At 33.0% G+C, this 16,913-nt stretch overlaps 1 protein-coding gene across 2 annotated transcripts in view; it reads right to left on the bottom strand.

Annotated features, from left to right (window-relative positions):
* Mapk9 (mitogen-activated protein kinase 9) overlaps positions 1-16,913 on the bottom strand; it is a 50,080-nt gene that overhangs the window by 20,937 nt on the left and 12,230 nt on the right. For both annotated transcript variants that reach the window (XM_076856533.2, XM_076856534.2), the window contains exons 3-5: positions 8,228-8,357; positions 5,524-5,582; positions 2,214-2,352 (exon numbers count right to left, since the gene is read on the bottom strand). In XM_076856533.2, coding sequence (XP_076712648.1) covers positions 2,214-2,352; positions 5,524-5,582; positions 8,228-8,357 — 328 coding nt within the window. The remainder of the gene's footprint in view (positions 1-2,213; positions 2,353-5,523; positions 5,583-8,227; positions 8,358-16,913) is intronic.

Below are 16,913 nucleotides of genomic sequence, written 5' to 3'. Positions count from 1 at the left end.
GAGGTACTGAGAGATTTAGATGGCCGGGAAGAAAACAGGGTTCTGCAATAAGAACATACTACTCCCCCTTAAAACAAACAAACACTTCAAGCAAATAAAAGATCAGTACTGTGAAGTCCATGTTCAAAATATTGACAGGGAAATAAATATAACTGAAAACCCATTTCCAAGGGGAAGAACACAGGAACCCAGTTATTAAAGGGTGAAGATGGTGCAGAGGTGGGTCATGAAATCGTTCTCTCAGGTCTTCATAGGTTTCTAAACACTCTGGCAGGCAATCCATATACACTTTGGGTCCTTTCTGACCTGACTGCTGATTGGTAAGAATGGACCCTGGGCTGTAAGACAGGATATTTCATAAAGGCAAGTATGTGCTGTAATTCTCACTGGGTGATATTCTTTTTCCACTTACCACTGGGCCAAAGAGGGGAGGAGCAAGTAAGGCAAATTGTTTCCCCTTCCAAAATTACTAGGGCCTAAGAATCTAAGAAATTATTCTAAAGCATAAATTTAACAGAAAATAAATGTATTTATGAGATATTAAGAGTTACTTATATTATTTAAAGGCCTGTGAAAATTTTAGGAGTATAAATAGAATGGTTCATTAGGAATCTTTATTTTTTAATCCAGGAGTCTAGTGTTACAGTTTTCAAAATAAATTTGCCATAATCACTTATATTATTTTAATTGACCACTTGGTGGCAGCAAAGACTACACTTTAAACAACAGCACTCTGGTGGGCAAACCAGATGCTTATCAGAGTGCTAGCCTCTAGGAGAATGATGTGCCAGGTCTCTGCCCTCTCTGGGTGGGTGCCACTGTGGGAAGCTTCTGTTCAGTGGCATGATAGACTGAACCTTCCCTGACACCTAAAAGGTACACTCATACATTGCTGGTGGGACTGTAAATTGGTGCAACTACTCTGGAAAGCAGTGCGGAGATTCCTCAGAAAATTTGGAATGGAACTACCACTTGACCCACTCCTTAGCATATATCCAAAGGACTTAAAATCAGCCTTCTGCAGTGATGCAGACACATTAATGTTTATAGCAACTCAATTCATAATAGCTAAGCTATGGAACCAACCTAGGTGCCCTTCAACAGATGAATGGATAAAGAAAATGTGGTATATACACACAAAGGAATATCACTCAGTCTTAATGAAGAATAAAATTATGGCATTTGCAAGTAAATTGATGGAACTGGAGACTATCACACTAAGTGAAATAAGACAATCCCCCCAAACCAAAGGTCAAATGTTCTCTCTGATATGCAGATGCTGATTACAGAACAGGCAGCAGAGGCAGGGAGTGGAGGTTCACTGGACTGAACAGGGTGAATGGGGGAAAGGGGAAGATGTAAATGGGAAAGACAGTAGAATGAATCAGATGTAACTTTCCTGTGTTCATGTATGAACACATGACCAGTGTAACTCCACATCATGTACAAGCACAAGAATGGGTAGTTATATCCCATGTATGTATGATATGTCAAAATACATTCTACTATCATGTATAACTAAAAAGAACAAATAAAAAAATTTTAAAATGATTTAGGGATGCTAAGACTATCTAATTCCAATAAAAATGTATTATCTGCTGCTAGTTTCACTCAACATTTTAGGTACTTAAAAAAATTCTATCATGATGTTCTACTTATATAGCAGTACAAGTCAAAATGATAAAAACGTATACAACCAACTTGGAGAATTACATTTATCTCTCTGGTTTTAAGTATTCTTTCCTGACAGTACAGGTAACTCCATCATACTATTTGGGCTCTAATTTTCCCTCTTCCCAAACCTAAATTCCTTGCTCAAAAAAAGGATATTTCAAATATGGCAAAAATGTTAACACTTGAAGAAATTTGGAATATGTTATTTGGGAATTCTCTTGTCATATTCTTGCAATTTTTCTCTAAGTTATTAAACAAAAAACAAAACAAAAAAAACAACAAAAAAAGATTCCTCTGAAGTACCAGACTGAGCTGCAGGAGCTATATCCCTATAGCTCCCTCATCCCTGTGCCAGAGTACCAAAAATATTTTCTGATCTGAACAATGTTTTGAAATATAACAAAATATACTATAGTATATCTGAATTTTTAACACTGTTGAATTTCTTTAAAAAATTAAAGTTTTTTTTAATTTAGAGGATTGTGACAACCAAATGATGGTGATTTTAAAAATAAAATTATTATGTTATCACTACTTACTCTGTGAATTATACCAGCTGAATGTAAATGTTTAATACCACAAAGCATCTGGTAAAGAAGGTAGGACATTCTTTCATGATCCAACTCCATATGAATAACCTGACATAAGTTAGCATCCATTAGTTCCATAACCAAATACCTGGGATAAAAACAAACAAACAAAAAACGTCAGCTATGGGGCTGGGGATGTGGCTCAAGCGGTAGCAAGCTCGCCTGGCATGCGTGCGGCCTGGGTTCGGTCCTCAGTACCACATACAAACAAAGATGCTGTGTCCGCCGAAAAATAAATACCCAAAATTCTCTCTCTCTCTCTCTTTAAAAAACAAACAAACAAACAAAAACATCGGCTATATACATGAAAATTATCTAACACTTCTTGTTTATTAAACCAGAATTTTTTGTTTATAAAACCAGAATTTTTATGAAATAGCAATAACTTATCTAATCATCTCATTGTCTAATGTAAAAAGATAATTTATTTTCTCTAAATATATATAAGGTATCTTAAAAAGAATCAAATGTATAATAGAACTTTGTAAAAATTTTCCAAAGGACATAAAAAAACTAACCTACTCAATGTCTTGATTTCAAGTTAAAAACAAAACAATTTTTATATCACAGCAAATAGAATCTCATACAAATTCTTCCACTTTTTTCTATTTGATTATTCTTACCAAGATATAGACCATGCTGTTATAGGTTCATCAACCTTTAACAAATGAACTATCCTGGTGGGGGATGCTAATAATAGAGAGGCTCTGTAAAGGGGGAGAGGATATATGGAGACTCTGCACCTTCTGCTCAATTTTGCTATGAATCTAAATTTACTTTTTTTAAAAAAGCATATTTTTAAAAAGCGATCACACAACAACAAAAATAAAATTTTAAATTCCACTTTCCCCACCACCTACTGCTCCACCTTTTGGCTCCCTCTTCAGGCTTAACTCCCCAAAGAGGTAGTTATACTTGCTAACTATAATTCTTCATCCATTTTTTTTTCTTAATGACATTCTGATCAGACTTGTGCCTCTATCATTCTGCTGAAACTGTCCTCAAGACCATCTATAACCTTCATGTTGCTAAATCCAATGGCCTGGTCCTGGCTGATTGTCCTGACTTTTCATACCCTGACCACAGCTTCCTATTGGAGTGTCCAGAAATCAGTTTTGGCCCTTTTCTCTAACTACACGCACTGTCCTGGTGAATTCCAGACTCACAGCTTTAAGTACCATTTACAGTTTCCCAAATTCCAAACTTTGACACATACTTCTCTCCTGAATCCCAGGCTCACTTATCTACCTGTATACTTCAAATTTCCACTTGGATGTCCAATAAGTGAATGTCCATGTCAAAAACTGAACACCTGGTTCCACCTGCTCCCCACCCTTAATCTGCTCTTCTCATAACTTTCCTCATCTCAGTTCAGAGTTCCTTCCTCATGAAGGTGCTCAAACATCCAGGTGCGGTTCTCAAATCCTCTCTCTCATACCACACATCCTACCTATCAGTAAATACTGCAACTTTACCTCAAAACAGTTTTGGGTTCCAGTCTCCTCTCTTCACCCTATTACCCACCATAATCTATTACATGAGTAGCTGTAATAACTTCTCTTACTAACTGGGATCCTACCCCTTACAGAGGGTTCTCTATCCCTAAACAGTTATTCTTTGAAAACAAAAGCCAGGGGAACTCACTGCTCTGCTCTAAATCTTACAGGTTCAGAGTGAAGGGACCTTCTTACTACAGTATCTAAGCATACCACTTCTCTGAAACCACTTTTCTCCCTGCCCCAACTCTAGCTACACTGGCCTTTTTGAGGACTTCACAACCATGGGGAGAGGTCTCATTGCTATTCCTTTATACTGTCTGTTTATTCTATCTCAATTGCACCTTACTCCAAATATCTATAGGACCAAATCTCTCACTTCCTTCAAGGCTTTCTTCAAATGTCACCAACTCACTGAGGTATTTCCCTAATTACCCTGTGATAGTTCATTTTAGGTGTCAATTTGGCTACACTAAGGAAATTTGGTAAAGCATTATTCAGGGTGTGTTTAGGAGCATGTTTCTGAAGGAGAATAGCATGTTGAGACTGAGTGTACTAAGTAGGGAAGATCTGTCATCAGTGTGGGCAAGCACCATCTAATTGGCTCAGGGCCCAAAGAGATCAAACACAGAAAGTGAGTTGGACTTTTCTCCAAGAGCTGAGATAGACTTTTCTACTGACTTGGATATCAGAACTCTAGGCTCCCTATTTTTTTTTTTTTTTTAATTTCTGGGACTTGTACATTAGCAGCCTCCTTAGTACTCAGGCCTTTGGGCTCATTCTAAAAGTTACACCATTGGCTTCCTGATCTTCAGCCTTTTGACTGGGACTGAGCCATGCTAGCAGCATCCAGAATCTCCAGCTTGCAAATGGCCTGTCATGAAGCTTCTTGGCCACCATAATCATGTGAGCCATTTTTTCCTAATAAATTCCCTCTCACATATCTACATACATCTCCTATTGGTTCTGTCTCTCCAAAGAACCCTGACCAATATACCACCCTATTTAAAATTGCAGCCTGATTCCCAGTCCCCAGTATTTCTGATTCCCTGACCCAGCCTGACTTTTTGTCCAAAGCACTGAACACATTCTGATGAACTACACATTTTCCTTATATATTATATTGATTGTCTGTCTTTCCTAGCTTTCCCAGCAAGGCTCTAAGAGGGAGTTTATCATATATAATTCATAAGTAATAAAAGGAATTTTTGCTTATATTGATCATAAATGTATAGCAAATCCAAGAAAATGTATAACATATGGTGGGCAATCAAATTGAATTGACCAAATACATCAATAAATTTAGGATGAAGTTGGGCATTATGTCTCAAAATATAAATTAGTATTCTATTTCACTGTTAGTAAGATGGCTCTGTTTAGAGGTCTGGAAACACATGATATTTAATGACATATCATTTCAAATAACAGTTCTAAATACCTAAACCCTGTAATTCTGGATATCAGGGCCTGAAGAAAACATTTTATAGTTCAGTACAACTATAAGGGTAGCAGTATTAATGGACACTTTGTGCTCACAGAAATTCTTTCCATTATCCTTTGCCTGCTATAGAGATGACAACATTCTGGGCACAAATATCTGAATATTATGATCCATTTTTCTTAGTATTTGTCAACCACAGACAAAAGTATCTATGATATCAACAAACCTACATGGTCACCTACATTTTCTAAACATAAAAAGCAGTTACTTTAAAATGTTCAGTGATTTTTATTGTATGTTACCAAATAAAAATGATACTTACACATCTTGAAATTCTTCTAAAGTTTTTTGTGGTGTAAACACATTTAACAAACTAATTATCTGAAAAGAAAAATTTAATTATATATCAGTATCTCAGATGACTCTACTTGATTATAAAAGTTGTACATTAAAATGTATTAGAATTAGAAAAAAAATCACAAGAGAACTCAACATTTATTATTATTAAGGTTTTTACCAAAATATTCTATTACATGGAATTTTTAAAAAGTTAAACATCAATTGAAGATAAGACAAATTTTTAATCAAATCACTTTTATATATCTCTAGTAACCTAAACTACTATTACAGAAATTAAACAAAGAATGTCATTTTGGCTCTGAAAGTAAAAGAAATAAAATTATGGGTAGGAAAACACTAATTAAAGTAATATATTAACTCTGAAAACTTAAATACTATGTACAAAATTAAAAAGTTTTGAAATATGAAGGCTTAGCTTATAGTTTTTGGTGTGATAAAGATGAAATGCCTCATAGCAGTACGTGTTTACTTAAAGAGGGTTAAAGAGTTGACTGCACTGCAGACCTCTTCCTTGGCCTGTATAATTGTAAACGATGTCTTATTGCTCTGCACACCAAACATACCTCCTCAGTCATTTCAAATGACCAAGGAAAAGATAAATTTTTCACTGTCTAGGATTGGATGACTAGTTAATTACAGAAAAAATTAAATTGTATCCATATATCCTTATATCAAAATCAACTCAAAATGGAACAAAGTTTTAAATCTAGAACCAGAAACTATAAAACATTAGAATATGAATAAACATTTATTTAATCCTGGTACAAAAAAATCTTTTATAAGCATGGCAGCAAACTTTGTATATCGGATTAAATTAAAAAAAAACAAAAAAAAAAAGGATTAAAAAATCAGTATGGCAAAAGCATAATGATAAATCTGAAAGGAAGTTCATTGTTTGAATATTCAAAAACCTAAAAATGCACAAGAAAGAGATGAAAATAAAAATGGACAAAGACCCTGAAAAGCAAGTTTTCAATTAAATAAAAACTGACTCATAAACATACAAAAAGAAATTCAACTTCACAAATAAGATAGTATATGTCAGCCGGGTACAGTGGCATATGCCTGTAATCTCAGCAACTCAGGAGGCTGAGGCAGGAGGATTGAGAGTTCAAAGCCAGTCTCAGCAGATTAGTGAGGCACTTAGCAACTCAGTGAGACCCTGTCTCTAAATAAAATACACAAATGGGCTAGGGATGTGGCTCATGGTTAACTAACCTTGGGTTCAATCTCTGGTACCAAAAAAAAAAATAGCATTTGTTATCTATCAAACTGGCAAAAAAGAAAAACCACAAACAAAAAACCAACAATATGTAATGTTAGGGAATTCTGAAGCAGAAGACATTCTTAGATATTTTAATGAAAGTATAAAACTGAAAGCCTCCCCTGATGTCAGTTTGTCAGCATATATTAGAACCGGAAGTGTGAATATTCTTTGGTCAGCAATCTTGGCCAAGAAATTCATCTGGATAAATGTGCAAAGATTCATGTATAAGTGCTCATTGTAGCATTTGCTTATAACCACAAAAAACTAGAAATAATATCCAATGATGTGTGATTTGTTAAATAAATCATTGTACATCTGTGTTATGGAACCAATTTAAAAAATGACTTATATCTATGTTCATTAAAGTATATGGGATCTACTGACATTATAAACCAGGATGAAGAATAATATAATCTTGTTTATATAAATGTGCACACATATGTGAAAGAATGCTCATCAAAAAATGTTAATGATAGTGATCTGTTGATGAAGGAACTCAGGAATTTTTGCTTTCTTATATATATATTGTTTGAATTAAAAAATAAATTAAACCATATATTATATAACATAGAAAATTTTTTAAATAAAATAAAGCATCTATTTAAGAAATTAAGACCAACTTAAACCACTGATTTAAAAAAATGAATCCATCTTAGGTTTGTATTTAATGTCCCTACACCAGAAAGATCTAGCATAAATGTTAAAACAAAGGGAACCATATAAAGTTTAGTGTAATCTTAACTATTCTTCCCTCTTTAAATCAAAAAGGCAGCGAGGTGGTCCTCATGAATTGATTTCTAAAATCTCTTAGATTTCCCATTTTATTATTTCATCACATGGCCAGGTTATCAAAAATCAAAAGTGCTCAGAAATCATAAGTAGGACATAGAGTACACTTGACCAAACCTCATTTTTCTAGAGACATAGTATTTCTTCTCAAAACTTAGTGTTTTGATTTCTGTGGAGATGACAAGTACAGCTATCCTGAATGTCACATCATCTAAAAACATGTATTTAAAACAGAGATCTCTGTATACAAAGTAAAAAGTATATCTTTCAAAAAAATTTTTTTCCAAAAAATATTTAGTTGTTTTAAATTTGTTAGGTCAATATATGTTACTATTTTATAGTGACAGAAGTAGTGTTTATAGAGAAAGAAGTGTCACAGGATTAATTGGCATTCCTTAGTTGAGTGACCTAAATTCCTATGGATGATGAATCCTCTTTCTAACTTCAATCTTCCCAGTGATGATTAAGAATTTTATCAATATAATATAATCATTTTAATAGGCTTTTCTTCTCATTTATCCTAGGTCTAAAAATAATGAATCTCCAAAAGATTATCATATCACTGACAACACCAAAGCATACACACAGAGGAAACAAATACATAACTTACATTTTTATGATTGACACATTTTAGGAGGACAAGTTCACGGTAAGCTCTCTTTGCATGAGTTTGATTTTGAAAAGGACGACTTAGTTTCTTGACTGCAACATTTATCCCAAGAACTGTATCAAAAGCAGCACTATAATTAGGAAATATAATAAACAATCCATTAGGATGATTTTAGAAAAAATAACAATGGAAATATATGTATCCAATAAATTATCTTTTAAAATGAATAATGTGGGAAAATCTTTCTACTTGTTTCCAGTAAAGGGACTTGTACACCAGAAGAGAAAAGTGAACTGGCCAAGATGGCAAGATGGACTAACTCTTGCACGGAGTCATGGAAATTTCAGCTGCAATTAGGATGGGATACAGTGATCCTTTGCACATTAAACTTTCATCATGTTAGTTGAGATTATTATAGGTAATTTAATGCAGAGCATCTAAGACTGGTGAGGAAGTGAAATCTTCAGGTCAAGAAATTGAAAATATTCACTATTATCAGTAAGTAAAATATATTAAGGAGCATCAAAGCAGAGGAAATGGTTAAGCTCATGAAGAGAATTCAATCAATCTAAATTCTGATGATATTTTTCACAGACAAAAGAATCTTAAAAAGAAATAGAAGCCAAAATCTCAGTTCGTGGTAAATCCCCAAGATACAAAATCTCTAATGTAATCAATTGCTATATATAAATTTTGCTAGAAATACTTCCTCCTATTATAGTAAGAATAAAATCCAGAGTCTCTGTTTCCAGCATTTCAAGTTCCATGATGAAATTTGGTGTTCATTTTCCTCCAGGAAATAGACATGAAAATTGAGTAGCCTAATGGCATATTTTCAGGTTTCACCCTAGCACTAAATACCATTATTAGGGTTATTACCTTTTGATTAATCATTAGGGGTAAAAACAGCTTAAGAACATCAGAGAACCTAAGCATCATTTAAAATATTGCTCCTAATTATTTATTTATTTTATTAAGTCTAGAACACTGTTTTATTTATTCTTTTCTCTTAATGATGCTTTTTGGCCAAACAACTCTAATTTAATTCAATCTATTTTTAAGTTGAAGGCTGTCACCATAGCATTTGGTTAAGAATTACTAGAAATGTCATTCTTAACTACTTTTTCTTTAATTTATTTCATAGTACATGTATGTGTATACACATACATAAATCTACATACCCACTTGCCAATCACATGAATCATAAAATATTAAAGATTAATCTATTTGTGTTCATTTATATCAAAATATTTCTCAGATTCAACAATTTGAAAACAGACACATCTTGGTTTTAAAAGTTTTGTCCAAAATTTCAGTTAGACAGGAGTTATGAGTTAAATTTGCCTTCTCCTGTATAACATGGTGACTACAGTTAATAACATGGTATAGTCTTGAAAATTGCTGAAAATAGATTTAAAGCATTCTCACTACAAAAAAATTGAAGTATGTGAAGTAATACATATGTAAATTAGCTCAATTTAGCTATTCCATAATGTATGCACATTTCAAAACCACATGCTCTACACGATAAACATATACTTTTTGTCAGTTAAAAACAATTTGTCCAAAATGAGCCAAATGGGCCTATTTTAAGCATCTGAGTAGACACATGCTTCTTCATTCCTGGCTCTGACTCCAGAAGCACTGACTTCCAAGTATTTCTGGTTTGGGTTCTTGTGATCACTTTTTAGCTTCAGAAAAAATATTTTTAATCACTATTCATTTACCAACTTTAGAAAGTAACTATTTGCTACCTATTATAAAAACTAAGGATTTAGCCATGTACTTGAAATTTCTAACACTTCCCAGTTTTGATCTTATGTTAATTTTAGGGGTTTTTTTTTGGTTGCCTTTATATCTTTAAATAATATGCCTAAACTTCTTGTTCCATCAGTTTTCAAAGGTACTTCTAGACTTCCAAGTATGTGAAATGAGACAATTTTATTGCATCCCCTATCTCCTTTCTTTTACTGTCTACCATCCTCCTTTTTCTTCCAAAATTCAGTCAGAAATGATTAAGCTTACTAACATATTTATTTTATATTTATAGCTAAGTATTCTGTGTTTCCTCCTTAGGATGTGTTTAAATGAAAACCAATACACTGAATGTGAACATGTAAATATTACTAGTTATAGAGCTGGGATCATATTTCATTTTCTAAATATCACATGACCTTTGCTGCCACTCACATACATGCATCTTGGAGTTTCTTTTAAAGCCTACTACATAGCTATTAACCTGGGATTTCTGTTCACTGCCTCTTTTATTTCTCATGTTACACGTTATGACATTGTCTTTCTTATTAGAGTCCATCCTCAAGGAATTTCCCCAGAAAAAGTATGTAGAAGAGAAAGAGCCTTACTTTGCCTTCATCTTTCATTGATAATTTTCCTTCTAAGTTAAAAATCAATTTTCTCTCAGAACTTGAAGGCCATTGCTCCACTGATTTCCATCTTTGAGTATTGTTGGCAAGGAGGCAGTCTATCTGATATTTATTCCCGAATTTTGTGTTTTGTTCTTCAGATCAATAATTTATCATAAAGAGCCATGTTCAATCAGCTGCTCAAAGTTCTCCTCACACAACCCTTCCAACCGTTATTCTTCTTGTCCACCAAAGACAAGAACTACTTCTGGCTTTTATGGTAATCACTTCTTTGCTTTCACTTGCTAAACACACCTCCTTAAGGCCCCATAGTTTATTTTTGTTTGGTTTTTGAAATCTATATATGATTTCTTTTGTTCAACATTGTATTTATGAGTTTCACCCATTATTCTGTATAGTTATAATTCATTCTGTCCTTGTTATAATATTCATTTCATGACTATATCACCTAACATTGACAGATATTTAGCTTTTAGTCTTCAAGTAACTGTAATAAATATTGTCATAAACATTCTTTATACAGGTCCAGGTTCCCTATGCATGTATTTCTGATAAGTTAATAGCTAAGAGTGGGAATGAATATATTCTATTTTGGTATACATTTCCAAAGTTATTCTATTAATTTCTAGGTCCGCCTGCACTTAACAAAAAGTTTACCTGTGGGAGCTGTATGTAAGCTGTTCTATATTCTCACCAACACTTGGTATTATCTACATTTTAATTTTTAACCATTGTGCTGACTGTACAGTGGTATTCATTGTATAAATGAGAATACAACTTTAATTTGCATTGCCCTGATGAACAATGACATTAAGCATATTTTTTCTGTTTACCAGTTATTTGAATTTCCTCTTTTATGACAACATATTTTTTATTTGATTGTCTCTGATTATGTTATTGATTAGAGCTCTTTATATATTCTGAATAAGAGAATTTGGACAGTCTATACTCATCCTTCAGTATCCATGGAAGATTGGACCTAGAACCCTCCACAGATACTCAAGTCCCTTACATAAAATGGAATGGTATTTGCATATATCCTATGTACATCCTTCCATATACTTTATCTCTATATTAATTATAATACCTAATATAATGTATATACTGTATAAATGGTTGTTACACTGTTTTGTTTAGGGAAAAATAACAAGGGAAGAAGTCTGTACGTGTTCAGTACAGATGGAATATTTTTTCAGAATATTTTCAATCTGCAGAACCTAGGGATATGAAAGGTAGACTATATCTTCTTTTTTGGAGGGGCAGGTACCAGGGATTGAACTCAGAGGCACTTGACCACTGAGCCACATCCCCAGCCGTATTTTGTATTTTATTTTGAGACAGGGTCTCATTGAGTTGCTTAGAACCTTCCGGTTGCTAAGCCTGGCTTTGAACTTGTGATCCTCCTGCCTAAGCCTCCTGAGCCACTGGGATTACAGGCATGAGCCACCATGCCTGCTCAGACTGTATCTTCTTATGCTTATGCTTGTCTTTCTAGTTTCTTAATTTTAATAAATTAAAATTTTTAATTTTAATATAAATTTATGAATCTTTTATGATGAATGCTTTTTATGTCTTGTTTAAAGATGTCTTTTACCCCAAAGATCATGAAAAAAATCCTCCTATATTAAATTTAAATAGCTTTAATACTTTTTCTTTCACATTCAGAGCAATTCAACTGAGACTGAATTTTTTATATAATGTGAGGTTGGGGTCAAATTTCACTTTTTTCCATGTAAATATTAATATGCCCATTTACTGAAAAGACTATCCTTTCCCCAATGCTTGGTAAGACCACTACTATAATAAATCATAAGCCCATCTGTGTATTATTCTGTTTCTAGGTTCTTTATGGTATTCCACTGCTCTGTTGTCTCACCTTGTATCCACATCACACCATCAAATCACCACAGTTTCCTAGTTAGTCTTTGTATCTGTAAGAGTGAGTCTTTCCTCCTTTTTCTCAAAGGGTATTTTGATCATTCTTGAAACTTTAATTTTACATGTAACTGTTAGAGTCATCTTATTAATTTCATTTTTTAATAAAAGGTTATTTAGATGTAGGTTATAATCAGTCTATAGACAAGTTTGAAAACTGATACCTTAATTTATTCATTATATAATTCATAAACATGATATATCCCACCATTGTTTATTTCTTCTAATATATTTTAGCTTTTTGTAGAGGTCTTTCCCATTTTTTTATGATTTTTCACCTACAAATGTAATAGGAAAAAATGTTATCCTATTTTAAATGGTATCCTTTTTGAACTTTCATTTTCTTTTTTTTTTTTTTTCTTCTGTTTTTTGTCTTGTTTTTTTAAGATGGCATCTCATTACATTGATTTCCCAGGCTTCTTAAAAGAGCCCTTTGAGTTTACACTGGCTGGTGGAAAGCAGGGAAGTAAGAGGTATGCTTCATAGGAAGTACTAGTCATGCCATTGCTGCCTTGAAGATAAAGCGGGGGTCAATTGAGAAGGAAAATAGGCAGCCTCTAGGAGCAATGAATGATCTCTGGTTGAAAGAACAGAGGATTGGGGACCTCAGACCTAGAGTAGTAAGGAACTAGAGTCTTTCCACAACTGAAATAAACTTGGAAAAAGACTTTTCCCTACAGTCTCTATGTAGGAGCCCAGCCCAGGCAACATCTTGGTTTCAGCCTTCAAGTGAGATGCTGAGCCCAGACTACAGGCAAGCTGGCTCAGATTTCTGACCTAAAGAACCATGAGATAATAAATGTGGGCTGTTTTAAGTCATTAATCTTGTGGTAATTTATTTCAGTAACAAAAAAATTAATATATTCTCTCTTTTATAGTTTTCCTACTCTTTTTGTCTATCCAGGCTTTATTCTAGAAAATTTTTGCTGATATATCTTCTAGGTAACTAATTCTTCCTTTAGTTATATCTAATATGTTGTTAAATTTACTCATTAAATTCTTAATTCAGTTATTATAGTTCTAAGTTCTAGAATTTCCATTTAGTTCTCTTTTTAAAAAGTTCTCATTTCTATACCTAAAATTTTAATCTTGCCTTTTATTACCTTGAACATATATATCATCATAATTACTTTAAAATGTGACTATAATAATACCAATACCTCTTGTGAATCTGTTTCTGTTGGATCTTGTCTTATTGCCTTGTATGTTTAGTTATTTTTTATTGTGTGGTAGATCTTGCTTTGTAAAAACTGTTACCTAGAAATATTGATACCTAGCACAATGCTATCTTCCTCCAGAAAGAATTTACATTTACTTCTGCTAAGCATATGGGGACACTAACAATTTAGGTTCACTTCTTTAGAAGTTCAGCAAATGAGATGTGCCTCCATGGACTTCTCTCTCTCTCTGGTTTCTTTACTTCTAGGATGTAACTCTTGGTCCCAATACAAGGCAAAGGAAATTTGCTAGGTTCTGTTAGAAAGCCCTGAACTCTAATCCCTATCTCTTAGCCATAAGACAGTCCAAAGCACTAGTCAAATATTTCATCTGCTCCTTTTAGAATTTAAATGTCCCCAAGGGAAAGACAACCTCAAATGTTGGGCTCCCCACACTGGGCTTCTTTCTCTGGATCCCAATTTAATAATTCTTCACTAACTTATAAGCTCTCTAGGGACAAATGCTGAGCATAGGGAAAGCGGTGGGAATATTGTGAGCACAACTATTTCACAGACATATTTTTTATTAATATCCCTAATTTTAGCCACTTGTTTCATTTTCTATACTTGTCATCTCTATATTCACAGCCTCTTGGGGATCTATTAAAGAAAGATTGTCTTTCTTATTACAAATGACTAATTTATTTATTCTCACTTCTTTTGCTGTTTTGTCTTATCAAGAGTCCAACAACTTTAAATATTTCAGAATTTTTTTAAAACCTTAATTTACTGATATTGCCATTGTCCTTTTTTTGTGTTTCATTTACCATCTTAAACAAGAAATTCCAAACTTTCATTTGAAAGGTGAATATATTAAGACCCATGAAGACAGGTGGGTTGCCCAAGGTCACAGAGCACTACAGCAGTGAAGATCGGAAGTGGATTTAGAACCTATGCCTTCTAAGTCACAGCTATTTTGTGCCTCATACCAAATGTCTCTTTTATCATGGAAATTTTGTTGTAAATATTTGTTTATAAATACACACACACACTATATATATATATATATATATACACACACACACACACACACACACACACACATACACACACACACACACACACACACACACACTAATAGAGAAAAATAAAACAATTTAAGAGCAGGCCAATGTTCATTATTATACAAAATTGGAGGAAGAAGGGAGTAAAAGATATACCAATTATTTCACATTATGGTTGTAACTGTTAATGACCTTTGTATGCCAGACCTAATAATAAACAACTTTAAAAAAGCTAAATATTTCATAGAACTTTCAAAATATAAAAAACTTTTCCTATTCTGGTTGAACAATTTAATATTTTAGAAGGAGAAAGAAAAGGTGTATGTTTGTTTTCTGCCTTCTTCCAATTAATAATATTACTATATAACTTAGTTGAAATAAGTATTTTAAAATGATAAACATTTAAAAATTTATTTCCTAGTAAATTTTACCAATATCATCTAATGAATAAAACATAGAAACAAATCAACAAAAACTTTAAAAACAATTCAAAACTAGGGGTTGAGGACTAGGGGAATAGATAAATGGTAGAGTGCTTGTCTAGCATGCACAAGGCCCTGAGTTCTTTCCCCAGCATTGTAAAACAAAACAAAACAAATTTAGGCATCAGAATATTTTATTCTTGTTCCAATCCTCCCATTTAATTGTACGCAAGCCAACAATCTGTCCTTTGGTTTATGTGTATACCTGTCCCTATGTCTTTACAATGCTCTAATTTAACAAAGACTAACAAGTTTTATAAACTATACACTTCTGTTACATTTTATTTTTCAAAACGGCAAATGCACAGTCCTCTGTATTAGTTTCCTAATGCTACTGTAATGAATTACCACCAAGTATTGGTTTAAAACAATAGACATTTATTGTCTTATAGTTCTGGAGGTCAGAAGTCCAAAATGAATCTTATGGGACCAAAATAAAGGAATCAGTAGAACTTTACTTTTTTTTCTATCTTTTAGAGGCTTCCAATATTCTTTGCTTCTTGGTTTTACACTATTACAAACTCTGCTTTTGTTATCACATCTCCTTCTTTAACTAAGACCTCTGGTTTCCTTTTTGTAAAGACCCTTTTAATTATATTGTGTCTACCAGAATAACTGAGGCTAATTCTCCAACTTCAAGATCATTAATCAAATCTGCAGAGTTCCTTCTGTTGTATGAAGTAGTATATTGATAGGGTTCAGGGATTAGGATGTGAACATTGGGTGGAAAGCATTACTGACAAAAGAAAGTTTCAGATCATCAATTAACAGTAAACTGACAATATTTTAATAAGCAATATGATAGAATTCATTTCCTGGGATGGAACTTATTGTTTTATTAGCTTATTTGAGCAAAAGCAAGTTTGTTGTTTGTTTGCTTAAACAGTAATATGCCATTACCAGATTATCTCCCCTCTCTTATGTAGTGTCTATAGATTGGTACAAGGGAAAAGGGGGACAAAGAAAGCTAAAATCACTTCTAAAGTTTTTATTTTCCCAAATTAGAACATAAGATGGGAAGATACCATAAAACTGAATATCAGTTATAGCTATAAAATTAAAACTGTTTTTAAATGTAATAGCTGTCCTATAGAGATAAATATAATTATCTGAGAATTTTCATGTAGGTATTTAATAAATATGTATTTACTCATTATTGATAAGATCAGTGGTTCAAATTTAACAATAATTCTTATCTCACTGTAAGCAACAAGGTCCCAAATTACCAACAACTGGGTTTTGGTCCCAGTCCTATCACTAATACCCTGTTAGACAGGAAGAAGTCAATGAGTCTTCCTAGTCCTATACCATTTGTTTAGTGAGGATTATGGCAGCACTCACAGTGATTAGATAAAATATACTATTCACATTACTACTAAACCTTCAAAACTAAGTAAATGACAAGCCTATAGGGATAAATGAAGCCCATATTTAAAATAACTATCTGTCTAAAAGCCACAAAGTGAACTCCCTGAAGATCTTTGATATGTCCTGCTTCTATATCCTTCCCTCCTTCCTCTCTCTATTGCCAAATTATCTGTGTCAAACTACCATTTAATTCTAAATAAGAAATAACTATAAATCAAAATAATGTTTTATTGTTCATAACTTTTTATTAACATCAATATTTTTCTAATTTGAACAACCCACTGATTTTAAATCTT

Source organism: Callospermophilus lateralis, chromosome 5 (assembly GCF_048772815.1).
Source record: "Callospermophilus lateralis isolate mCalLat2 chromosome 5, mCalLat2.hap1, whole genome shotgun sequence".
In the NCBI taxonomy this organism is placed as follows: domain Eukaryota; kingdom Metazoa; phylum Chordata; class Mammalia; order Rodentia; family Sciuridae; genus Callospermophilus; species Callospermophilus lateralis.
The sequence above is the reverse complement of the archived record's forward strand: the minus strand, read 5'-3'. Positions and strand labels throughout refer to the sequence as shown.